Below are 27,153 nucleotides of genomic sequence, written 5' to 3'. Positions count from 1 at the left end.
ACACAGATCATGTCTGTGGAACAAAATCCTATCAGACACCTAGCTCCCTAGCTTTGATATCTGGGTTTCAGAGCACTGGGTTTAGCAAACTAAACCTGTATATACTATATTGTTCCATTTAATGAAGAACAATCCACCCTGCTTGCCGGCTTCAGGTAAGAACTAGAAAAATATGCCACGGAATCATGTGTTCCCTTTAAATTCTCCTTTAGAAGCACATGCCAAACCACCTTTATAGTGAAGACTACCTTCCAAAATTAGACTTAATTAAAAAAGGTATTACTACTTCCTTTGAGAATTAGAAAGTAAAAACAGTAAGGGGTACCTGGGTGGCTCAGTCAACTGAGCATCCAACTCCTGATTTCAGGTCAGCTCATGACCTCACTGTTTGGGAGTTCGAGCCCCACGTCGAGCTCTGGGCTGACGGTGAGGAGCCTGGGATTCTCTCTCTGCCTCTCTCTCTGTCCCTCCCCACACATGCTAGTGCATTCTTGCTCTCAAAATAAATAAATAAAAACTTCTTCAGAAAAGTAGAAATACTAAGAGTCAAATTCTTATTTCCAAAGACGTGATTAATCCAAAGCATTAAAAAATGGCCACAAAGATCGCGAAGGTCTGTGTGTGTATAATAGATGAAATCAGTCCAAAACTTGGGTAAAAGGGAGGACCACAATTGGGGATGCCGGAAAGAGATGATCGAGTGGTAACTACTGACTGAGCCTAACAGAGCAAGCTGGAACCAGCTGCCTGCAGGAGGGAGAAGTGGTAAAAAGCAAATCTTCTCAGAGAACCCGCAAAGGGTTAGAAATTAAAGACGCCAAGTGCCTCGGGCGGTGGACTCTGGAGGAGGCTAGTCTGCCTAAGGAATAGCAGGCCCCTCCAGCACACCCTACAGCCAGGCAGCCCACTCTCACGACCTCAGCAGCAGACGAGAGGTTTCCTCTGGAAAAGCAGGAACACAGAAGCTCTAGGCCTGGTGACACCACTGAGTGCTGGGATAAGGCGCCACACTAAGAAAAGCACAACTGAGTGACACCCACTGACGGTGAGACACCCCCTTCCCAGAACAGTGGCAGCTGGGCTCAGAATACTCACCTCCTTCCCCAAGCAGGAATTGAGACCGAAGGGTTGTTCTGGGAGAGACCGAAAAAACCAACGACACGCGGGTTCCCCCAATGACGGAGACCGCACATCCGTCACCGTGCAAGGAGCCCTCCCCCCGGGGCCCTGACCACGCTGGCCAATGCTGGCGCACGCGAGTGGACGGACTCCAACCAGCCGGCATCAGGAAGCTCGCACAGCACGAGCCAGACACCAAAACAAGCCCCAGAAAAGGAATTCCGAGCAAAGAGCTACGTGGAGGAGGACACTCCAAAGCAACGCATAGTCTCACACAGAGAAACACAGCTTTAAGAAGCAGATGACACCACAAAAGGACAACTCGGACAAGAAGAAGGCCTCAAATGATAAACCTACTAGCAGAAATAAAAGAATTCAAAAGTTGGACGTCTTGGAAAATAGAACACCACAAAGACCAAGAAATGGAAAATGAGAGATAAGGTAAGAAAATGTAAGCCAAGAGGTCCAGGTTTCACCTCTTATTAGAGGATCATTCAAAAAGGAGAAAGTGAAAGGAAACTACCAAAGAAATAAAACAACATTTCCTGGGGCGCCTGGGTGGCTCAGTCTGTCAGTTAAGCGGCCGACTTCAGCTCAGGTCACGATCTCGTGGTTTGTGAGTTCGAGCCCCGCATTGGGCTCTGTGCTGACAGCTCGGAGCCTGGAGCCTGCTTTGGATTCTGGGTCTCCCTCTCTCTTTGCCCCTTGCCTGCTCACGCTCAGTCTCTGTCTCTCAAAAATAATAAACATTTTTTAAAAATTAAAAAAAAAAAAAACAAGAACATTTCCCAAAACATTTCTGGATTCAGACTGAATCATGCCACCAAATACCACACGTGGGCACAGCATCTTAAAATTTCAAATGACTAGAGGGACACCTGGGTGGCTCAGTCAGTTAAGCATCTGACTCTTGATCTTGGCCTCAGGTCCTGATCTCAGGGTCGTGAGTTCAAGCCCCACAATGGGTTCTGCCTACTTAAAAAAAAAAAATTAAACTTTCAGACCACTAGAAACTAAGAATAGAAATAGAGTCATACCTTCAAAATTGAGGAAAAGTTAACTTCAGCCAGAATTCTACCAGAGCCAAATTCTCAATTAAGTACAAAGGTAAAAAATACTTAAAAAAAAAAAAAAAAAAAAAAAAGCAGTATCTCAAAAGAATTTCGGCTGCTATGCACTCCTACCGAGTTCAAGTGAGCACAAGCCCAGAGCACACACACATGGACTCCAAAGAACCGAGGTCCAGCCAGAGACAAGCCCCTCCAGACTATGGTGAAGGGAAGTCCCCGGAGGGCAGCACCGACAATCCCTCCAGACGACAGCAGAACTGACCGCTCCAGGAAGGACACCTCAACATGGAAAGAAGGGGCTGACAGGCCACCTGCTGTGTCCAACCACACAAAGGGGGGTCTCACAGTCACATCCAGAAGCTTAGGGCTGAAACGCAACAGGTGCATTAAAAAGTACAAAAGGATGGGGGCACCTGGCTGGCTCAGTCTGTGGAGCACGCGACTGTTGTTGACCTCAGGGTTCCAAGTTCGAGCCCCACACTGGACGTACAGATTACTTAAAAATAGTATCTTGGGGCCCCTGGGTGGCTCAGTAGGTTGAACGTATGACTCTTGATTTCGGCTCATGATCCCAGGGTTGTGGGATCTATCCCCACATCAGGCTCTGCACTGAGCATGGAGCCTGCTTTATATTCTTTCTCTCTCCCTCTCCCTCTCCCTCTCCCTCTCTCTCTCTCTCAAATACATACGTACAAACATACATAAAATATTTTTTTAAAAAATACAAAAGTATAAAAACAACAATAGCTAACACTAAACACATTAAAAGTTAAACTATCAGGGGGCACCTGGGTGGCTCAGTCAGTTAAGTGTCCCACTTCAGCTCAGGTCAGGATCTCAAGGTTCCTGAGTTCAGACCCCAATTCAGATCCTCTGTCCTCCCCCCTCTCTCTCTGCCCCTTCCCTACTCTCTCACTCTCTCTCAAAAATAACCATTTTCTAAAATAAAAATAAAAATAAAAAGTTGAACTACTGGGGTGCCTGGGTGGCTCAGTCCGTTGAGTGTCTGACTTCAGCTGAGGTCATGATCTCACAGTTCGTGGGTTTGAGCCCCACATCAGGCTCTGAGCTGACAGCTCGGAATCTGGAGCCTGCTTCGGATTCTGTGTCTCCCTCTCTCTCTGCCCCTCCCCTGCTCATACTCTCTCTCTCTCTCTCAAAAATAAACATTAAAAAATAAATAAACATTAAGAAAAAAAAATGTTTTAAGTTGAACGACCATCTCAGCTGAGAAGAATATTTCCAAATGTTAATTGCTATACACTGATTAAAATGACATATTAGAGAATGAGTAAATGAAAGCTCAGGTATATTAAGTCCTCATCTCCCACAGTAAGAAGTCAATAAATAATAATTAAATGGGGGGAAACACCCATAAATAGTATAAACATTAATTTAGTAATCACATTTCTTAAAGTAAATATGAGAACAAATGGCTATAAAATCAAAATTAACTCTAAGTTTAGGAACGGGGAGATAAGGCAGATGTCAAGTGTTTTATAATTAACTTCTTAAACTACATTCTCGAGTTTTAACTTTTTCCTAACTTTTTAAAACAACGAAAGGGGCATTTGGGTGGCTCAGCTGGTTAAACGTCTGGCTCTTGACTTCGGCTCAGGTCACGATCTCACGGTTCATGGGTTCGAGCCCCACATTAGGCTCCGTGCTGACAATGTGAAGCCCGCTTAGGATTCTCTCTCTCTCCCTCTCTCTGCCCCTCCTCCACTCATGTGCTCTGTCTCTCTCTCAAAATAAATAAATAAACTTTAAAAACTAAAAGTAAAATGCATTGCTTTAAAAAGAAAAAAAAAAAAAAAAAAACACTTGGGGCACCTGGGTGGCTCAGTCGGTTGAGTGTCTGACTTCAGCTCAGGTCATGATCTCCCGGTCTGTGAGTTCAAGTCCTACGTCAGGCTCTGTGCTGACAGCTCAGAGCCTGGAGCCTGGAGCCTGCTTCGGATTCTGTGTCCCTCTCGCTCTCTGCCCCTCCCCCTGCTCGCTCGCACGCTCTCTCTCTCTCTCTCAAAAATAAAAATAAACATTTAAAAACAATTAAAAAAAAAACAATTAAGGGCAAGACTAGACAAAAACAAGAAAAATGCACACAATTGAAAAGACCTGCCCAATTACTAGAACACTACCCCTCTCCACCATCGGTGATGAGTGTCCATGCACATGACCCCCACACCACCCTCTGGCTTTAGCCCCAGCTCCGTGGACGATCTGGTCCCCACCATGGCCATCCCCCCAATACTCACTGCAGGCATCCTACCACCCCCAACCTTTCAGCTCACTCAATCAGGTAAGCAAATTCCGACACCCATCGGCCACCCCCATCCCGGGACCAACGATTACAGTCTTCCTCTCCCCTCCCTCCCCCATCCTCACCTCCTCTTAGCCAGCCTCAATTCCATGGCATAAACTAAGCCCTGACCTTCCTTCTCTGTCTGTGCGCTTGGCTGGCAAACCCCTCCCTGCTGAATCCAATTCTGGCCAATCCAGAGCCGGGATTGCTGAGTGTCCTGGTAAGACTACACACGCGACCGCTGGGCTGGCCTCACATGTGGAGCCCAGGGAGGCCCTACCATCTCTCCTCAACACCTTCACCTCCACCCCATGCCTCCTCCCTCCCCTCACCGGCAGCCCTTAAGCGCTCAGGCTCTCCTTGGCACCACCGCCCCCTGCATCTCCACTTTTCTTCACCCCTCCACCTTCTCCCTAGCCCTTCTTTCTCTTTCTGGCGGCCTACAGACATGCTCTGCCTCCCCCACCAGCCAGGAGTCCTCACCTTCTTCATCCGGCTCACAGTCTGCTTCCCCCCCCACCCACCCCTATTCCCAGCATCGCAGTAATTCCTTCCAAGGTACCTCCCTTCTCTGCTCACCCTCCACCGGCTACACCTGTCACTCAGAAGGAAAACTAGACTTCTCAGAACAGCCTACGAGACCCCCATCACCTGCCTTGCCCCCTGCGTCCGACTCCGGAACCCCAGGGTCTGTCTGCAACTCATGCTCCAGCCACGCTGTCCACCAGCACTGCAGGGCATGCCTGACCCCCAGCGGCACAAGCTAGACTGCAATCCCCTCTTCCTGCCTTATTTCCCCCAATACAGTATATAGTGCACTATATATCATACTTATTTTATGTCTCCTTCACCAGAACGTAAGCCACACGAAGGTATTCTTGTCTGTTTTGTCCACCGCGCAACTCTGTAAATTTGATGAACAAATCAATTAAACTTAAAGAAAAACAAAAGCTTCCTTTTTCTTTATCCCACGTGATAAGCACAATCCTCCCCCAAAGATGCCCACACTCCAATACCTGGACCTTGTAAGATACCTTCCATAGCAAAAAGAACTCCGCAGATGTAATTAAGGTAGGGGAATTACCCTGGATCAGGCAGATGGGCCCAATATAATCACATAAGCCCTTAAAAGGAGAGACCCTGGAGGCAGGAGACAGGCTGACCAAGTCAGAAAGATCCTGTCTCGAGAGGGATTCGCTGGCGGGCCTCACGGGAAGCAGGAGAAGGACCGTGAGCAGGCTGTAGGAGGCAAGCCAGCAAGAAAAGGGGGCCGCGGCCCCCACACTACAAGGACTGATTGGAAGCAGCCTCACCTCCAGAGTCTCCAGAAGGGACTGCAGCTCTGCTGACACCTTCATCTCAACCCCGTGAGATTCGAGGCAGAGGACCCCGCCGAGCCAGGCTGTGCACGGCTTCCGATCTACAGAACACGAGATAATACGGGAGTTCTGGTCTCGGCTGCTAAATTTGTGTTCATTTGTCACAGCAACAATAGAAAGCTAACACACCCTCTACACTCCCCAGTCACCATCTCACCTCTCTCCTCTTTACAGCCAAACTCTGCAAAAGGGTTGAGACTCACATTTTCCAATTATTCTCCCTTAAACTTCCCCATCGGATTCACCTCTGCTCACCCCACTCAAGTGACCTACTACCGTGCTCCCTCCTTACTGGCCTGTGCTCCTCCCACCTGGACATGTCTCCCCCTGACTGCTTAGGGTCTGCGAGCCTGGAGCTCTGGCCACCTTCCTAGAGAGCTGGTCCAGCACCGTGGCTCAGAGAGGAGACTTGGAACCAGGTAGCCAGAGTCTGAATTCCTGTTCTACCACTTTCTAGGCAGTCACGTGGCCCCGGGCTCAGGGCCCCACTTTTCCTCCTCATCTACAAAACAGGAGGATCACAGCACCTACTGTTCAAGTATCATCATGAATGTCAGATGTGTAAACACAGGTAACGTGCTTGGGAGCATGCCAGGCACACAGAAGAGCTGTAGGAGCGAGAGCTAGGTTTTGATCATTTCCACTAGCCTCCCCGGTGAGCTAGCTCCCTGTCTCATGGCTCTAAACAACACCTAGAAGTTCTGCCCCCATACGTTCACCTCTTGCCCAGACCTCTTCTCTGCCTTCCAGTCTTGGATATCCAACTGCGTACTCAGTGTCTCTCCCCAACGCTAATGGTGATAAACAGGGACACGATTCACCTTCCCACCTCAGACAACTAAATAGATGAAAATACACGAAACAACAGTCTCCAGAAACTGGACAAGAGGCTCTGGCAGACCATGACCTCCGAGAGACAGAAAACAAACAAGATGAGAGGGGCAGGTCTCCCCAAAGTGAGGAGACAGACAAAGGGGGCCAGAATGTGCAGAGCAGAGCCGCAGAGGGGTCCTCGAATCTCTGCCTCATCACTCATCTGCCCAGGCACGACCACCAGCTCCCGCGGCTGTGGAAAGAGCCACTGGAAAGCAGCTGGAGGGTAAGCCATGGATGCCGGCACAGGGCCAATAAGCCGGTTGGGGGGCGGGGGGGGGAACCTCATAAAACCCAGGGCATCAAGCAGAGTTCTGAGAAGGAACCCACCTTGGGGCGCCTGGCTGGCTCAGTCAGTTAAGCGTCTGACTTCAGCTCAGGTCATGATCTCACGGTCTGTGAGTTCGAGCCCCATGTCGGGCTCTGGGCTGATGGCTCAGAGCCTGGAGCCTGCTTCCGATTCTGTGTCTCCCTCTCTCTCTCTGCCCCTCCCCGTTCATGCTCTGTCTCTCTCTGTCTCAAAAATAAATAAAAACGTTAAAAAAAAAATAAAAAAAAAATGAGAAGGAACCCACCTCAAGAGGGGGGTGAAATCAGCCCCACACCAAAGGCTGCTCCGGCCCCTCCTTTAAGACCAAACAGTGTCCAAGTTGCTGAGCTTCAGCCCAGGAAAAAGCTCAAGGATATTTAAAGAAATACAATAATATTCAGGGCAAGGTGAAATTCATGATGTCTGGCATCCAATAAAAAATTACAGGAATGCAGGGGTGCCTAAGTTGCTCAGTTAAGTGTTGACTTTGGCTCAGGATGTGATCTCAGGGTTCGTGCCCCATGTCAGGCTCTGTGCTGACAGCTCGGAGCCTGGCCCTGCTTCAGATTCTGAGTCTCCCTCTCTCTCTCTGCCCCTCCCCCACTCATGCTCTGTCTCAAAAATTAACAAACGTTAAAAAAAAATTTTTTTTTTTAATTACAGGCATGCAAAGAAACAGAAAAATACAACCCACAATGGGGGTGGGGGGAGATCTATCAATAAAAACAGACCCAGAAATGACAGATGATTAAGGAAAAAAAAAAAAAAAAAGAAATGACAGAACATAAAATCAGGGGACAGTAACATTAGAAGTCATCATAACTATACTCCATATGCTCACGGAGGGGGACGGTATCACAAGCATGTGAACTGGTACAGACAACACGTGAAAGACCCGAAGTGAAGTTCAAGACACGAGACCTACGATGTCTGAGAGAGAAAATATGCTGGACGAGATTAACAGAAGATCAGACACCACAGATTAGTGCACCTGAAGACGCAGCCCAGAAATGAGCCCAAGTGAAACAAAGAGAGAACAGCAGACCGAAAAACACGATCTGAGAGAGCATCACTGAGCTGTGGGGCAACCTCCAGTGGCCTGACTTGTGTGTAACAAAGTCCTCAAAGGCAGGACGGGGACAGAAAAAGTATTTGAAGAATAACGGCCAAATTTTTTCAAATTTGGTGAAAACTAGAAACCCACTGATCTCAGAAGCTCGAACCCCAAGCACAAGAAACATGAAGAAAATGACAAGGCACATAACAAATAAAACTGACTAAAACCAGGGAATATACATGAAAAGCAGCCAGAGGAAAAAGCCACACTGCACACAGGTGAACAGTGAGAAACATCGTAGCAGACGTACCTCTGGAAACAGGGCAAGCCTGAGACACAGCCGCACCTTTAACATCGGGGGACAGAATATTTAGCTTGTGGTCTCCGTCTGGTTCAACCCAGAATCACCTTCCACGGTTAATACAACAGCCACCCAAACTGTCTCCCACTTCAACCCTTGTCCCTGCTGCTCGCTCTCTGTACAGAAGCAAATGATCTTATTAAAAGCAAAAGTGGGGCGCCTGGGTGGCGCAGTCGGTTAAGCGTCCGACTTCAGCCAGGTCACGATCTCGCGGTCCGTGAGTTCGAGCCCCACGTCGGGCTCTGGGCTGATGGCTCGGAGCCTGGAGCCTGTTTCCGATTCTGTGTCTCCCTCTCTCTCTGCCCCTCCCCCGTTCATGCTCTGTCTCTCTCTGTCCCAAAAATAAATAAAAAACGTTGAAAAAAAAATTAAAAAAAAAATAAAATAAAATAAAAGCAAAAGTAATTTGGGTTAGATCGTGTGTGCTGAAAACTTCCAAGGATTCCTACAAGGCCTGACATGCTCCGCCCTCCGCTCCCGCAGCCCATGCTCCCCGAGGGCCTCCGCACCTCCACCTGCAGAACTCGCTTCCGCATCTCCTCCAAGCTTCCTTGGAATACACCTTCTCCAGGCTACCTGACCTGACCTGACCACAGGCTTTGAAGCTCAGAACCATCCACACTCTCTGTCCCTCTTCCCTACTGTATTTTTCTCCACGACAGAGCAACAAAAAGATGAATGGAGATAAATAGATACATGTTTTTCTCATTTATTTTGTCCGTCTAGTCTCACAAGAATTTAAGTTCTGAAAGTACAGGGATTTTGTCCATTTGGTTAACCACCGAATCCCTGGTACCTAGAGTAGAATAGTGCCTGGCACATAGCAGGCACTCAATAGATTTCTTGGGGCTGCCCGGTTGCCCTCAGTCAGTTAAGCGTCTAACTCCTGGCTTGGGGGCAGATCACGAACTCACAGTTTGTGGGATCGAGCCCCACATCAGCACACAGCCTGCTTGCGATTCTCTTTCTCCTTCTCTTTGCACCTCCCCAACTCATGCTCATTCTCCATCTCTCAAAATAATAAACTTAAAAAAAAATAGATTTCTTGAATGAATAAATGGTACAATTCTATCAGAAAACAGAATCCAGAAAAATAAATAAATTTTGAAATATACAACTTCAAAATACACTTCACTCTTGGGGCTGCACCAAAAGTATAGCAAAACAAGAACATTATACAAAGAAATACATTTTCTTCGCTACTGAATATTATACAGATTTAAACTAGATCTACAGCAAATGCTACATTAGAGAATATACACCAGACATCAGCCCCCAGCAGAGGAGCATCTCCTGTCCCTCTGTGACCAGCATCCGTGCGAGGGGCCCACATCTCCATCCTGTGGATGACAATCTCAAAAAGGCCAAGCCTCAGGAACTGAACAACTCGGTACGAACGGACCCTCAGACCACCACCTTCCCACCTCCCTCTTCCTCCACATTCTCAGCACTTGGGAAAGCTGTATGTACTATGTTACCCAAGGACGGCTCAAATTGTGGCGAAAGAATAAGGCAACAAAGGGGCACCTGGGAGGCTCAGTCAGTTGAGTGTCCAACTTTGGCTCAGGTTATGATCTCGCGGTTCGTGAATTCAAGCCCCACATCGGGCTGTCTGCTGTCAGCCTGTCAGCACAGAGACCGTTTCGGGTCCCCTGTCCCCCTCTCTCTGCCCCGCCCCCACTTGCGTTCTCCCAAAAATAAATATTTTTAAGCTTAAAAAAAAGAAGGTGGCAACAAAGTTTAAAAAGGATAATTGAGCAGAAGCTACAAGCTAACTAAATGTAACTGAGTTTGTGAGGAGCGTGTCCTACGGAAGGAAGACCTACCGAAAACTACTTGTAGATGGAGGCACACCCCCAGCAGGATTCATTATGAACTCAACCACAGAAGGCTCTGACTCTCATCGGTGCGAGGTTCAAAATCAGGTTCTGAGTTGGTCGTGCTGTGCCTGACATAAAGGAAAAAAAGGCTATCGGGCGCCCGGGTGGCTCAGTCGGTTAAGCGTCCAACTTCGGCTCAGGTCATGATCTCGCAGTTCATGGGTTCGAGCCCCACATCAGGCTCTGTGCTGACAGCTCAGACCTGGAGCCTGCTTCGGATTCTGTGTCTCCTCCTCTCTCTCTGTCCCTCCCATGCTCATTCTCTGTCTCTGTCTCTGTCTCTGTCTCTCTCAAAAAAAAAAAAAAATTAATAAACATTGAAGAAAGAAAGAAAACAAGCAAGCATAACGGGAGCACCTGGATGGCTTGGTTGGTTGAGCATCCGATTCTTTTTTTTTAAATGTTTTTATTTATTTTTGAGACAGAGGGAGACAGAGCACGAGCTGGGGAGGGGCAGAGAGAGAGGGAGACACAGAATCCGAAGCGGGCTCCAGGCTCTGAGCTGTCAGCACAGAGCCCGACACGGGGCTCGAACCCGCAAACGGTGAGATCGTGACCTGAGCCGAAGTCAGACGCTCAACCGACCGAGCATCCGACTCTTGATCTTGGCTCAGGTCAGGATACCACAGTTTGTGAGACGGAACGTTACATCGGGCTCCACACTGACGGTGCGGAGCCTGCTTGGGATTCTTTCTCTCCCTCTCTCTCTCTGTCCCTCCTCCACTCTCACGTGTGCACACTCACATGTGCTCTTTCTTCTCCCAAAACAAATGAATAAATTTCTTTTAAAAAAGAAAAGGCCAAACACAAATCCCAGTGCAGCACTGACATCCTAAGGCTTAGCTCCAAGGGCTTTAGGTACACTAAATAACTAATCCTCATCATGCTCTGAGTTGCCACCAGAAGGGATTTTAAAGGCAAGAAAAACACCTTACCACCCAAAACAAAAACCAGGCAACCCTACTTGGATGCTGGTCTCCACACTTTTAAGCAACGCTGTGAAACAGACACCAGGTCCTGGGGCAGGTGAGAAGGTAAATGGGAAACGTGTTGAGTACAAGGATACACAAAACCACTGCAGCGCTCACTGGGTTTAAACTGGGGGTGAAAACAAAGACTCCAGACTCTACTAGGCCACAATTTGCAAAGGTGAGGAATCAAAGGGTACAGTATCAGGATCTGACCCAAACCGCTGGTCAGCAACGTCTTATCCTAAATGAACACATCCAGCATCACTCAACTCCCCGTTTCCTGAGGCAGCCGGGAGCTGAGGGAGCCGTGTGGGGCCAGAACCTAGCAAGGGAAGTGGGTCTCCGCCTCACGGCAAAGACCTTCCTGTCCTTGTGGGGCCCAGAGCAGCCGTGGGCACGTCACTGCCCTTCTGCTGCACCCCCACTAACACAGACAACAAACTCCAAGGGCCAGACCACAGGCCCCATCCCCACACCCTGTGTGCCTCTCGCCTTCCCACTGGTGGCTCTCAACTCCCGCCGAAGTCTTTCTGACTCCACTTCCCACACTTTCCCTATTGGGTGATGGTGGGCCCGAGTCCTAATCCTCTTTGGCAGTAACACTGAAGGAAAAAGAATGAAGGGTGGCAGGAAGTGATGTGGGAAGGCAGGCAGGGACAAGAGTGTCGCCACAAGTTTAAACTGCATCTTCTGGGCAACCGCAACATTTTGGGCAAGGCTCGGACTCGCCTCTCCTCTCTGGCACTGTGCATCTGTGCATCTGGCCGTCCCCGGCTCAATCGCCAGGACGCTATTTTAAAACAGGCCACCTCCTCCTCCCTGCACGCTTCTGATCCCAGACATGGCGTGGCGTGCAGGGCCCTCTCTCCCACAGAGCGCCAGGGCTGGTCTTATCGCTCGGCCTCAGCCCCCAGCTCCCGGTGGCGACTCCCACTTGAACTACCCACCCTGAAGTTCTGGTAATCACATGGCACATGCAACTTTCCGTGATATTTCAACCATGGCAACGTCATCCCAAAGTCAGTTATCGTGAAAAAGGCCAAGAGGAGAATCAGTAAATACAGTCTTATCATCCCAACCTCAGACATTACACGGCCCGGTGAAAACTGCTCATTTCTATTTTCTCAAGTGTGCCACTCATTTTGTTAAGCTGAGGGCAGACTTACTTGATGTACCTCACAGTGCACTGGAAGCTGACGAAAACCATCAACTTTCTAACTCCCGCACTTGTGGTTTCCATATCAAACCTCTGTGCTGATCACAATGAAAGGGCAAGACAGGAGGGTGCCTGTCCTACGTATCTGTCTTACATTCATTTCACACACCGAGTCCAGGCAGGGAGTGGACTGACACACTTTAAGCAAAAAAAAAAAAAAAAAAAAAGAATGCTCGACAAGGCCAGAGGCAAACGTGAAACATTCCAAAGGCTGACGCAGACCTACCTTTCTTTGGTGTCTGAGCAGCTGGTGCCCTCTGTCGCCTAGGACCTCTCCACCTTGCTTTCGGGCAAGGACTCATCTTGTCCACCTGACAACCTCTCGTTCTCTGCATACGACATTCAGGAGTCCGCAACGTAGGAGGTGCTCAATAAAGATGGACGCACTGGTGAGAACGCACCTCCCTATTTGTCTGCAGACTCTTTAGGGGGACAGGGACCACATGGCCTGTTTCTCCGAACCCCACAAATTTCACATAACAGATCAGATGCCACCCCTTGCCCCAAACCTGAGGCCCGATCTGTCCCAAGATCCAGAACTGGTAAGACTTTGGGAGGAAGCAGAGCACGTGGCCATGGTGTCCTGGAAGCACACGCTTGTGAACACTCACTCGCACAGGAGGGAGACCACACACAGCTTCCCGGCTCTGCAAGGCCAGGGTTGTGGCCAAAGGAGTTCACCGAAGACTTACAAAAAAAGACTTCTGGTTCTGGGAGTCTCATAAGTTTTGAAATTCGAGCTAAGGGAAGCCGGCCTCGCGCCCAAGAACCTGCAAAACAGACCCATAAAATTCTGAGGCACCCAGAGCCCCACCCACTCAGGAGCTCACACCAGGGAGTCACATTCTGTGTTAGTGTGAAACAGCGCTTCCTACATCGCACTGGAACCCTCCCCTCTGATCTGACTCTATTTTTTAAAAGACAAGGAAATGTTATTCAGCCCCACAAAGAGAGCCTTCCCAATAACTCCGCAACTACAAAATCCTGACACACACTGTTGCCGAAACAACAGAGTGAAAGTCATTTTAAGAGGAGAGAGAAGTAATGCTAAGGATCCGGCACGAGAAAACACTCATCACCAGGACATTTCAACGTGTCATAAGAGAAACAGAGAGAGTCCCCGACTTCAGAGGAGCCAGAAGGAAAACGAGGGGATGCACAGGTATTTCCTCGAAGCAATAACCACCAACCTTGGCAGAAAAATTCAACCTGGGTCAAAGACTTCCTCCCCTCGCCCAGCACGGGGGATCGTCCCTCCCTTTGCCCTCCGTCACACGCTCCCTAAATCAGTTTCTAAAGAGTATATATTATGCAGAAAAAAATTCGCAAGAAGAGCATTCTTTTTCAAAAGTCATCATTTTTTAAATGTCCAGTCAAGACTAAAATGAACCTTAAATTTTTTAAAGGACTTTAAAAGTTAAAAAGCAGACCGACAAATTCTGGTTCTGCTCCTTATTATTACTCAGGAAAATCAAGTACCACCTTTACGTTTCATTTCCTACACAGAGGCATAACCTGAACTTCACGTTTTACGTTCAGTTCTCCACATCCAATTTATGACTCATAACACACGGAATTTTACGAACTAAATGTTTTAAACTCTAGTCATGTTAAAATGTAATTCAAAGGGGTGCCCAATTTGAACGAAGTTAACGGAAATGGAGAGGACAAAGTTTCGTGACCAACACAATGAGCCGAGCACTGATACTGATTCTGCCAGTTTATCACTGCACCTGCAGCAAAACTGCATGCTTTCACCAAGAACACGGGAAACGCGTTTTTGCCAAATAGCTAATTACAGGTCTCCACTCGTCCCCCTTCATTTGAGCAAGTGCCTGGAGGGAGTAAATAAAACGCCCGCAAGCACGATGGAAGTGTCTCGTGTCTCGCTTCACCTGCACGGCCCCCCGCCCCCGCCACCTCCCGCTTGGAGGAATAAATGACAATTTCCTGCCCACTGGCAACGTGACTGGTCTCACAAGAGTAAAGACCCATCGCTCTCTTTCATTGCAGTCTTGGTTGTTTTAGTTTTGTTTTGTTTTGTTGAGACAGAGAAAGCACGAGCTGGAGAGGGGCAGAGAGAGAGGAAGACAGGAACCAAAGCGGGCTCCCCGCTGACAGCAGAGAGCCCGGTGTGGGACTCGCACCCACGAGCCATGAGGTCATGATCTGAGCCAAAGTCGGACGCTTAGCCGACTGAGCCACCCAGGCGCTCCTCAGTCTTGGGTATTTTGCAGCCAATGAGGAGTCTGTCAACATTTTCAGCAGTGTTTCATATTCTCAACACTGTTCTCGTGTTGACATGTCAATGGTAATGCATAAAAACATGCATTAACTGGGGCGCCTGGGTGGCTCAGTTGGTTCAGTGGCCAACTTTAGCTCAGGTCATGATCTCACCGTTCCTGGGTTCAAGGCTCACATCGGGCTCTGTGCTGGCAGCTCAGAGCTTGGAGCCTGCTTCAGATTCTGTGTCTCCCTCTCTCTCTCTGCCCCTCCCGCTTGCTGTCTCTCTCTCTCTCTCTCTCTCAAAAAAAAAAAAAAACATTAAAAAATACTTTTTAAAAAAGACATGCATTAACTTAGACATGCCTGTCCAATGACACATCACACGTGTAAAAGTAAACAAAAGTTCCAAAATAACCAAATAACAAATAACTATTATTTTCCCAATTTCAGCAGGGCTTTTGTTTTCTTTAAACCCATCACTTGAATGTGTTATCAGTCAATGCAACAGCTCGGACAGACCTCAAGGGGATTGTACGGAGTGAGAAAAGCCAATCAACGGGTCACATACTACACAACTCCATTCACATGACGCCCTTGAGATGCTATGCAGACAGAACAGACTAGCAGTCGGGAGTGGGTACGCTGGCTAAAGGGGTAAGGCGAGGGGGCTTTGTGATGACGGAACAGCTCTGTGTCTTGATGAAGGTGGCAGTTACACGTAGCTACTTGTGACAAAAGCACAAAGACCTACACAGACACAGACACACACACCAGCGTAGGTAAAACTGATAAAATGTGACTCCGCCCTGTGGAATGTACCAATGTCAGTTTCCTGGTGTTGAAATTGTACTGTCATGTCAGAAATCCCCCTTGAAGAGGTGGGGTGAAGGGTGCCGGGACCTCCCTGTCCACTTCTTTGCAACTTCCTGCAAATCTATTTTTATTTCAAAATAAAGATTTATTTAAAGTTTGGGACTAAGTAAAAGGGTGAGAATTTTTCTTTTAATTTTTTCATGTTTTATTCATGTTTTGAGAGAGTGTGAGTGGGCGAGGGGCAGACAGGCTCTGAGCTGTCAGCACAGAGCCCCATGTGGGGCTCAAAACTCAGGAGCCACAAGATCATGACGTGAGCCGAAGTCAGACGCTTAACTGACTGAGCCACGTAAGCGCCCCTCGAATTTTTCAATACCAACTTAAAAACAGAAAGAAACAACTCATAACTCCCACACCCTGAAGTCACACTAGCCAAATTCAGTGGCCCTGGGCTGAAGTTCATCAAAAAGAATCCAGTTAATTTTATGAGGCACTGAATTAGTTTGCCACCTGAGCCACAAAAGCTACAGGCTTGAGGCACACAGCACGACAAGAGCACCTTTTCAAACCCCGGAGGGTATTCACTGTGGCTGTGCTAAGCAACGTTCCCAGCCAGCCGCCTGAAGCCCGTAACTTACATAAGGTGCAGACAGATGCAGAGCTCGCTCCTGAACGTCTTAAAGGAGGGAATTTAAGACTCTAGCTCAGAAAGGCAAAGGGAGCTGCAATTTTAGAACTGAAACAGACCTCAGCGGTGCTCCTGCTCAAACCAACCCCTCTGTCAGCTGCGAAACCTAACTCAGCGGCCACTGGCTGTGGGTCATGGCACAGGGGAGAGGCGGGCTGAGTCCGGACCCTGGCTGCCAGCTCAGTGCCCTCTCTCCCCAGAGCCTGGCTACAGCCATCACAGCTCACAAGAGTCCAGTAAGCACATGAGATCAGAGGTGGGCGGGGAGAAGGGGAAGCAGGGACCCCTCTCCCTCCCCACAGGCCTAAGCCCAGACCAGTCCCGCCAGAGTCAGCCCTCGGTCAGTCTCCAGTCTCCAGGCACCAGCCCGCACGTGTTGCCCGTGTTTACGTTAGCTCCCTGCTGTTCCAGGCACATCTTGGCCCTCTGCCTGCAGGGCCCTTCAGAGAAAGTCGGGGCAAGAATCATCTTCTAGCAAAGTCCTCTCTGGCTCACCGTCTACTCGTTTCCTCGGCACATGCCTCACGCCAGGCACTGTGCAAGCAGCGGAGGAGCGTGACGTGACAGACGCGGGCCCCGCCTTGCGGGGCCACGATCGCCGACACTGCTCTGAAGGAGCACGGCACCATGGCTGACGGAAGAAAGGGCAGGGGCACAGCGAGGCTGGGAAGGGGTTTCTGAGGAGGGGGCCGCATTAAACGGAGAGCTGGCCCCAAGGAGGACCAGGCACCCCTGCCCCTCATATAAGACTTCGGGGGGGAGAGGCTGTCTTACTCTTTGGTCCACACCGGCGGCCCTCCAGCAGAGAAAACTCCCCCACGGGGCAACGTCTGGACGTGGCCTTGGGCGTCACAACTGAGGCATCTGGTCGTAGAGAGGCCGGGGATGCTGCTGTCTGCCGCCAACAGACACTTCTGCACCACAGACGGTGGGCCCAGGTGTCAACAGCGCGGCGGAGGACAAAGTCCGGTCTCCAGTCAGTCAACGAGCACCGGCTGAGTCCTCAGTCCGTGGCAGGCGCCTACTTGCAGCCGAGCGCAGGCAGACCCAGCAGCGTCACAGGTCTGGCAACGGGTTTCAGCCTCGAGGTCTTTCTTGCCCAATGCGTGTTTCTACCAAAATGGAAGGGCTGACATCACGCCCAACTGAAGGCTGCTAAGCCTTCGGCCAAGGGTCCCCTGCAGCAGTAGCGCACGTGCACTTGGCTTTACAAGACGCGCCCGGATTAAGAGTGCCACCGTCCTGAAGTCACAGCAAACAGCAAAGGAACAGACAAACGCTGCCTGCTTGCGAAGGCACCAATCCGAGAGTGCGATACCACCCCGACTTCCTGCAGAGCAGGCGGAGGGCCAGAAGATCCAGACTTCCACGGTCTGGGGACAACGGGGCCCCCGGTGCAAGGAGGTGAGGGGTTCAACACAACAGCATTTACCATCAAAATACACACTGAACCCAGGGCAATACAAATCAGTCAACGACCTGGTGGGTACCGAAAACAATAAAACACGCCAGCAGGAAACCGGTTTTGTGTTTACCTTTTTGAAGCGAATAAAGGAGACGTCCTCTGAATGCCAAGAGCCCCTCTGCGGACCACAGCCAAATTCACTGCAGGACCCACGGGGCACCCAGCAGCCTCCCCGCCTGTTTCACCTTGCCGCCTGATTTTTTCCGCTCCGGGGAGGGCACGCGTGTCCCGGAACGGAGACAGCAGCCAGAGCAGTTTCCCTGCAGCCAGCCCACCCTCTAGGGCCCCAGTGTCTGGATTCCCCGGGGGAATGAGTCATTTTAATCAGGGCGCAGTAAGCCGCCACAGCCCGCGCAGAGCCGCTTCCCAGGGTTCGCTCTTCCCACTCCCTGAGCGAAAGTCCACGCTGTTTTGGAAAACGCTGGGTTAAATGCTCCATTACTAGAAAGACGGAGCAGATTGCTCGACATGACATCATGCTTGGGGGGGGGGGGGGAGAGGGGGGTCTTCGCCGGAACCGGGCCGACGATACCACAGCCCCCTACGGGGTCGGAGAACACCACCCTGCACCCCGCACCCCTGCCCCCACTGCTCCCCGACCCGCGGCCCCCGCACTCCAGTCGGAGCCCCCGATCCCGCCTACCAGAGGCCTGCTGCGCCCTCCTCACCCGCCCTCTAGGTCCGCACCCGGGACCCTCGCACCCCCAGTCTGCGCCCCCTGCCCCCTGCCATCTGGGTCTGCACCCAGACCAACCCCGCTTGCGTCCCCAGACCCCCACCCCGCCCCGCGCCCCCTGCCCCCTGCCTTCTGGGTCGGCGCCCAGACTCCCGCCCCACCCCAGGGGGGCGCCCCCGGACCCCCGCCCTCCAGGTCCTCACCCGGGACCCCGCCCCGCGCCCCCTGCCCCTGCACCCAGACCCCTGGCCCGCACCCCCGCACCTCGAGCCTGCGCCCGCGGACTCCCACCCAGCGCTCCGGGCCTGCGACCCCGGACCTCCGCCCCGCCCCGCGCCCCCCCCCCCCCCCGCCCCATCGCTGCCTTCTGGGTCCGCACCCAGACTCCCGCCCTGCACTCCCGTCCCCCGGGTCCGCACGCGGACCCCGCCCCGCGCCCCGCACCCCGCACCCCCGCACCCCACAGGCCGGTCCCGCGCCGCGGCCACTCACAGTTGCGAATGTCGGAGATGAAGACCGCCAAGCCCCGCATCCCGTCCCCCTTCGACACGGCCGGCATCTTCGGGCCCCGAGGAGCGGCCTGGGCTGGCGCGCCCGGAGGACGAGCGGGGAGCGGGAAGCGGGTCGCCGCCGCCTCTGGAGCCGCCTCAGCCGGAGCCGCCTCAGGCTCCGAGCGCCGCTTTCAGGGCCGCCGCCGCCGCGCGCGCGCGCACGCACTCACGCTCGCAGCTGCGGGCACGCACACGCTCGCTCGCGCGGCGGCGGGCGGCGCGGGGACGAGCACGTCGAGCGCGGGCGCGTAAAGGCAGGAGCGGGGGCGCCCCCTGCAGGCAGGCCGACGCGCCGTGCCGCGACAGGATCATCTCCCCCACGGCTTTGACCTGGCCCAGGTTCTGGGGTACTTGCTGCCCACGTCGGGGGCTGGTCTGCGTCCAGAGCCCTAAGGGCCTGCTGCACATCACCCTACAGTCCTTTCTTAACAAAGAGGGCCACTGAGGCCTGCAGAGAAAGGACGGCCCACCCCCACCCTGAGACAACACCCGGTGACCGCAGGGCCCAGTCTAGACTTTGATCCCTCAGTGCCCAGCCGGGACCCTTTGCCGATCTGCCACCACCCACCTCTGCACCCCGAGGTGAAGGCAGAGGGCCGCCCCGTGGGTCAACCTCCCGCATTGCTACACCCAAGGAGTGTGTTTGGAGAGCAGGTGGCCCTGCTGAGCTGGCCTTCATGAAGCCACATGGCTTGAAAAGGAAGCTTCCTCCTTATGGGGCAGGTGGGGGGGGGGGGGCAGTATCTGGGCCCTAAACCTGATCCTGGCCCAGACCCACAAAAGAGACCTCTGCCCCACCCTGGCTCACTTCCTCAGTTCCCAGTGAGAGGTCAGGCCCAGCTGGACCCTGACCAGGAGGAGGAAGGGGCGGGGCCCCTCCCACAGACCAGACACCCCACCCATGCTCTGGGCCTCCAAGACCCCCTGGGGGAAACCGGAACCCTGGCGGCTGGAATCTTTGTAAGAGAGCTATTTCACCACCTTCCAAGACCTTCCAAAGAGCTGGGCCAGCAGAGGGCTTCCTGGAGGAGGGGCGATCCCCAGGGCCCACATCCCCATGCCACGAGATCCCCCTCCCATGGCCAAGCCAGGGGACTCCGACAAGCAGACCCTGACCCGCCCCCAGCAGCCACTCACAGAACAGGGCAATGCCCAGACGCTGCGGGGACCCACGTGGGGAACGGACAGAGTGCCAGCTCAGGCCGAGGTGGTGGGCTTCTGTGAAGAGGGGCTTGGAGTAGGACAGACATCCTATCTCCTTTCAGTGCTGCTGCTGGGCTTCCCAGGCCTTCTGGGATTCCCAAAAGTATGCGTGTGTTTGGGGCGGGGGTCCCAGAGCATGGTGAGACACACAGGTGGCCATGAGAAAGACCCCACACTGCCTGCCTCTCGGCTCCTGCAAGCCCTCAGGTCATTTATTAGAATCAGGCCTGAGTCCACCTGGCCCTCCCTAACCAGGTTCTGCCCAGCGAGGGGCAGGCTGCCTTTACTTGTAAGAAGTGCTTGGAAACAGTTTCATTTCTTAAGTTCTGTCACTTGGACACCTGTCACGTTTTAGCTCCTTGTGGTCTCAACTCTGTTTCCAAGGGCAAGGGTGGAGCTGAGAGTCTCTTTCCAGCACCCCCGGCCACTGAGAGGCAAGGGCCCCCGCAGACACAAGCCCAACACTGGCATCGTGAAGGAGGAAACAAAGGCTGGGGAGCCCAGAGCCTGCAGCATGGCCACGGTGCCCAGGGGCATCCGGCACCATTCGCTGGCTGTCCTGGCTCAGGCCTCCTGTCAGGTTGACAAGAATTGCTTCCCACAGTCTCTGGAGTGGGTTGCAGACAATGACCCTTCCAGATAACTGGGGTCGGTGGCCTGGTCCAGATATGGCTAGAGGCCTGCGCACCCATGTGGGTGCAGGGACAGAGGTGTGGCAACCCTTGGCACCTGGTCGCGCCAGGCACGCGGTCACCAGGAGTGACACGCTTGGGGAAGGCCGCGCTCTGGGAACTGAGCGTGTCCCCTGCCTTGGATGGCGTGCTGAGCTTGAGGGGTTCGAGAACTTGGTGGTGGGCGGTGTTTTGAATGAAACGGGCCACCTAGGGAAGGGGAGCAAGGAGCTCCAACTCCTGACAGGAGGCCACCCGTGTCCGTGGACCCTGTTTTTTGCAGCCATCAAACTGAGCCCAGGGCCACACAGCTGGATTCGGGTTATTGCAAAATAACCACAGAAGTTGACTCTACTGCCTCCCCAGATGTCTCATGGAAAAGCTGGAGCACTAGTGTGGCACGGGCAGGGTCCAGAGAACCAGGATGGGGTCACAAAAAGTCACACCCCGGTGGGAAAGGCTTAGCCACCAAGAGAACACAAGAAGCTGAGTTTATGCCGGCAGAGCTCTTCGGAGTGTGTGCAGGATGAAACCTGAGCGGGCACACCTGTCCCACGGGGCACCCCCCCATCTGGGGCAGCAGGGGCAGCTCGAGCAGCCGGCAGCCTGGAGGTGGACTCGGGTGGCCTATGCTAAACTAGGGTCGAGATGCCAGAAATTTCTGAATATAATGCAGAGAAGGGAACTCAGAGATTTCTTTTCCCCCACTTCCAGGAGCTGGAAGTCCCAGGTGGGCAGGGCTGGTTCCTGCTGAGGCTGTGGCTGAGGATCTGGCCCAGCCTTCTCTCCACTGGCAGATGGCTGTCTCCTCCCAGCGTCAGCTCTTGCTGCCTCCCCTCTGTGATCATCTCCCTGCCCAAATTTCCCCTTTTCACAAGGACACCAGTCACACCGGATAAGGGATCTGCCCTACCCAGTATGAACTCAATTAATTACATCAGCAGTGACCCAAATAAGGCCACGGTCTTTTTTTTTTAATGTTGATTTATTTATTTTGAGAGAGTGGGGGAGGGGCAGAGAGAGAGAGAGAGAGAGAGAGAGAGAGAGTGTCTCCCAAGGAGGCTCCAGGCAGAGCTGGACGCGGGGCTTGATCTCAGTTTGTGAGCTGAAATCAAAAGTCCAACGCTGAACCGAGTGAGCCACCCAGGCGCCCCAATAATGCCACATTCTGAGGGACTCCAACATGTGAACTTTTAGGGGACATGATCCTTCCCATAACAGAGCATGATGTGAGCACATAGGGGCAGGATTTTGAGTCAGTGTCCCCTTTTCCATCCTGATTACTTGGAACGTGGTTTTGCTGGCTGGAACTCTGTCTCAGATGGCGATGATCCCTACCCCCCCCCCCCACCCTCCACTGCACCAGCCCTCAAACCTCCTGTGTTCACAACCCTGCCACCATGACTGGGGGCTCTGTTACTCCCCAGCTGGATCCTAATTAACACCTATTCCCATGCCTGAGAGTTCTGTGTCATTGAAGTCCCCAGGGCTGTACGGGCATGTCATGCTGCACCCCCCCCCCATCCCCATCTTGTCCGGCCGCTTGTCTTTAAGACCACCTCACATCCACCCCCCGGGGGAGCTCACAGGGGCTCAATGAACGTTGTCAATCATCAGTAAATGGCCACAGGAGCAATGCAGCTGGTGACAGCAGCCAGGGGAGGGGCGAAGGAGGCAGCCAGGAAAATGCAGCTGTCCCCACAGGATGCTGCCAGAGCAGGCACTCCGTTCACTCCCAGAGTAGGGATCTATACCCTCCAGTTTCCCTAAGTGACCTGTCGAAAACTACACCCTTTGACTTTAAAGGCCAGACCAACCATGCCAACAGCCAGCCGGCTGTCCAGCACTGCATGGCGTTGGGTGTTTTGTGGCAAGGCATCCATCCCAGGCCAGTGTCCACCCAGCCGTGAGAGCTGACGGAATATATGTCACTTTCAAGACCGGCCTAGGAAAAACAGCATTAGGAAAGAAAACATGCCTACAGACACCGGTTCGGGCCTTTCCACACCACCGCGTTGCCTCAGTGCCCTGGGGCAGCCGTGACAAATGACCCCAAACAAGAGAAACTGATCCTCTTGCAGTCCTAGAGGCCAGAATTCCAAGATCAAGGTGTCAGCAGAGGGTTCCCCTGGAGCCTCCGAGGGAGACTGTCTTTACCTTTCTTCCAGTCGCTGAAGGCCGCCAGCACCCTTGGCCTGAGGCTGTGTAACCCCAATCTCTGCTTGTGTCATCTAGGAGGGGTCTCCTCCCCTGTATCTGTGTGTCTCAAATCTCCCTCTTTTCTCTTACGAAGATCCCTGTCACTGGATTTGGGGCTCGCCCTAAATCCAAGATGATCTCATCCTGAGATCCTTAATCACATCTGCAGAGACCCTATTTCCAAATAAGGTCACCTTCCCAGGCGCTGGGGTTTGGGACAGGGGTCACCTTCTGGGGTCCACCATTTGCCCTGGCACAACACTAAGAAATCCTGCCCCGTTGGCCTCATCACACACAAACTGCCCCTCCCTTTGGCATCGGGGTATTTTAAGGTTGGTCGTGGGACGATGAGAAGCATAAAACCTGGCAGTGATGCCACAAAGCGCACAGCCTTCTGCAGGGCCACCCACCCATCACAGGCACCTGCCTTAGGACCTGACACCCACCTGACCTCTGAATGGATACCAATACACCAGACAGCACGTGACACCCAGGTCACAGCCATCACCCTGGCCAAAGCCAGGGTGGCAGGGTCTCGCGTGTGAGACACGGACAAAAAACCTGCTGTGCTGGCTCTGGAGCTAAATCTGAAAGCTTCCACTGCACGTGAGTGTGCCCCACTCCTTCCTTCTTGCTCTGGACTTTGCTTATCCCAGCACCCAGGGAGGATGTCCCCGTCCATGAGCAGAGGGAGGGCTCGGCAGCAGGATATCCTGATGTGTGTCCCTCTTCCTGGGCTTCCGGCCTCAAAACTGGAATGTTTTGAGGTTCAGGAGTGATAGTGCACGGACTGATAGTGGCCTGGGCCCTGCCCTCAGGGCAACCCCTGGCTTAGGCCTTCCCCGTTAAAACAGGACAAGTCACGGGTTGCCACTGCTGGGAAGAGCCTTGCCTTGTGCTGACTCGGCAGATGAGGAGAGGCCCCGGGCTACTTGTGAGATGAGGGCACCCCACCCTCACCCCACCCCAGGAACACACAAGCCTAGCCCCCAGCAGCCCAACAGCTGCCAGGCACATCCAACAGCCAGGTGCAAGTGCTCTTGGGATGTATAACGAGCTCCCCGTAGTTACTTAGGGTTACTTTTTTTCTTTTTTTTCTTTTTTTAAGTAATCTCTATGCCCAACCTGGGGCTTGAACTCATGACCCTGAGATAGAGTCACATGCTCTGCCGACTGAGCCAGCCAAGCGCCTCACTTAGGGACACTTTTGAAGCCGTCCCAGAGAGGCAGCCTCAGGTTAGGGACCCCCAGCTTGCCAAGTGCGTCTGGGTGGGGAGCTCTGGCTCTGAGGGCATCCCCAGAGCTTGGGGGTGAGGGGGTTCAGTGGGCAGCAGGAAGGCCTGTCTCTGCAGACCCCATTGCTGCATGTCGGCATGTGTCTGCCCTCCTCTGTCCCCCAGTGCAAACAAGTAGGGGACAAGGAGGAGGACAGTGTGACGGTGGGCCAGACCTGGGGTTGAAACTCAGAGCTAGAACCTCTGCCTGGGTACCCCACACCCAGCCCTGGTGGTGTGGGCTGCCTCACAGGCAAGATGGCCAGAAATTGGGGCTGAGGTCTGGGTTTAGGGACCGGGCAAGGGGGTTATATGCTCAGATTTACATCAACTTAAAATAATTAGGATTTGACTTATTGAAGCTATAAATTCAAAACTTTAGTTTTTGGGGTTTTTTTAATTTATTTTTTTAGTACACATCCAAGTTAGGTAGCATCTAGTGCAACAGTGATTTCAGGAGTAGATTCCTTAGTGCCCTTGACCCATTTAGCCCATCCCCGCTCCCAGCACCCCTCCAGTAACCCTCAGTTTGTTCTCCACGTTTAAGAGGCTCTTATGTTTTGTCCCCCTCCCTTTGTTTCCCTTCCCTTATGTTCATCTGTTCTGTGTCTTCAAGTCCTCATATGAGTGAAGTCATATGATACTTGTCCTTCTCTGACTAATTTCGCTTAGCATAATACCCTCCAGTTCCATCCACATAGTTGCAAATGACAAGATTTCATTCTTTTTGCTTGCCGAGTAATACTCCATTGTATATATATACCACATCTTCTTTATCCATTCATCAGTTGATGGACATTTGGGCTCTTTCCATACTTTGGCTATTGTTGATCAAAACTTAAGTTTTTAACCTGCTAAGTTCAATTTCACAAACCCTGTCATTTCCTTTATAAGCCTAGAAGATTTATAGTCATTTTTCAGGGGTCTGTCAAAATGTTTGGTCTCCTCTACAAACCCAGTGAATTAAGCATTTCTAATATTAAATGTATTATTATTATTTTTAATGTGTATTTATTTTGAGAGAGAGAGCAGGGGAGGGGCAAGAGAGAGAGGGAGACACAATCTGAAGCAGGCTCCAGGCTCTGAGCTGTCAGCACAGAGCCCGATGAGGGGCTGGAACCCACGAACCGTGAGATCATTATCTGAGCATAAGTCGGATGTTTAACCGACTAAGCCACCCAGGCGCCCCACATTTCTAACATTTTAAACTGAATTTATACATTCAGTATCTTTTAATTCCTTTTAAAGTGCTGTAGCTTGTCTGAATTGACAACACAATCTTGGGTGTGCCAAGAACTCATACACCCAATAGATTAAAATTTTGAATGTGGTGAACCCCAAGTTGTCTCAATGGTTCAGAAACTTGAAATACCAACTATGTTGAGATTTAACTTACCATGTAAGAATGAACACTTTAGTTCCGATTCTCTTAAAACGTTCTATGTGTCATTCTAAATCTTACTGTGGCTGAAAGATGTGTACCCACTTAAAGAAGTCAGTTTCCAACCCAGGTTCTAGGGCCCCCAGAACCCTGCCCGGTGGGGGCTCTGCCGAAAGGGCTGGCGCTGTCCCTCCTTCCTGCTTGCTCTTGGGTGTAGGGCACTGCTGGCTGAGAGTGAGCCCTGAGCGAACTTTGTAGTACTTGGGCTCCGAAGACCTCTGAACTCTATAGGAGCTCAGGCAGCCACTGTGTGATGACTATAGGCCTTTCTCACTACACCCGTGACCCTGCTGGGGTCTCAGCATTCCTGGGACTGAACAACCACCCGTGCATCTCCAGCAGAGCTTACTGGGGTCCTCTGCACAGCTCTGCCTGACTTGGGGTCACTATGCCAAAGGTCAGGCCTCAGGGCTGAGCTGGGTGCCAGGAACAGAGCTGCCCAGCAGCAGTTGGCACATGCCTCAGCACACACAGCAGCCCCCAGGCCCTTCTGGGAAGACTGGAGTTGGGGCGGGGAGCGGTCAGCTGGCAGGAAATATGGGGAAGAGAAAGAAGGAAACATGACTAGGAAGAAAGAGAACAAAGTTCAGTTCAGGAAGAAACCTCCTAAGCAGCAGAAATGGGGAAACAAGCCAGGCAGTGCGTCCTGGGGCTGGTGCAGAGCCAGGGTGGGGACGGCTGTGTGGTTTTCTGCAGGAAACTGCTGGGAACAGCTAGGGATGGGGGGGGGGGGGGGCGTCTGTCAGCTTGTATCAAGTGTAAAATGCCTTGTGATGAAAACTGCTGGCCACGTTGCGGCCCGGGCTGAGACGGAGGGGTTCTGTTTGCCCCTGGGGCCGGGCGGGGGGTGGGGGGGTGGGGGGCTCCAGCTTGTGAGAACTGTAAGGTGGTGCCACAGATCCTGGAGGCAGGGCAGAGAGCGCTGGGTGTTGGCTTTGCGGGCTTTTCGATATCCAGGGGCCATCCAGAGGCCTAGGGCACCACCGGCCCACGGACGCGGCCTGAGACAGGGGACTGGGCCGAGCTCACTCAGGGACATGCGGGGGATGTCGGGGACGGACAGGCTGGAGGACGGCCACCAGTGGGGAAGGAGGGGCGCCGGGTCAGGCGATTCCCGACGGTCCTTGCGTGGCCGCCTCGCGGCATCGCCGGGACGCCGCCCTCCCCAGAAGCGCCAGCCTCAGTCCGTCCCCCTGCCCCCTCACTGCCCCGGCCCCTATCCCGACCCCTGTCCCCGCCACGGCTCCTGCCCCGGCCCGGGCCCCATCCCCTACCTCGACCCCCTGCTTTGGCCGCTACCCGGGCCCCGGCCCTTACCCCTACCCCGCCCCCTGCCCCGACCCCGGGTCCCGGGTCCCCGGCCCCAGCAGCCGCCCGTACCCCAGTCCCCTACCTTGACCCCGCC

General features: G+C 52.6%; 1 protein-coding gene across 1 annotated transcript in view; it reads right to left on the bottom strand.

Annotated features, from left to right (window-relative positions):
- AP2A2 (adaptor related protein complex 2 subunit alpha 2) overlaps positions 1-19,115 on the bottom strand; it is an 84,995-nt gene extending 65,880 nt beyond the window's left edge. The window contains 1 exon segment of the mRNA XM_053899286.1: positions 18,902-19,115. Within this exon segment, the coding sequence (XP_053755261.1) occupies positions 18,902-18,968 (67 nt within the window). The 5' untranslated portion in view covers positions 18,969-19,115.
- Positions 19,116-27,153: the final 8,038 nt, after the last annotated feature.

The sequence above is a fragment of the Panthera pardus genome, unplaced genomic scaffold (genome assembly GCF_024362965.1).
Source record: "Panthera pardus isolate Hobbes unplaced genomic scaffold, ASM2436296v1 HiC_scaffold_12, whole genome shotgun sequence".
Taxonomy (NCBI): domain Eukaryota; kingdom Metazoa; phylum Chordata; class Mammalia; order Carnivora; family Felidae; genus Panthera; species Panthera pardus.
Note: the sequence above shows the minus strand (reverse complement) of the source record. Positions and strands in the feature narration are given on the sequence as shown.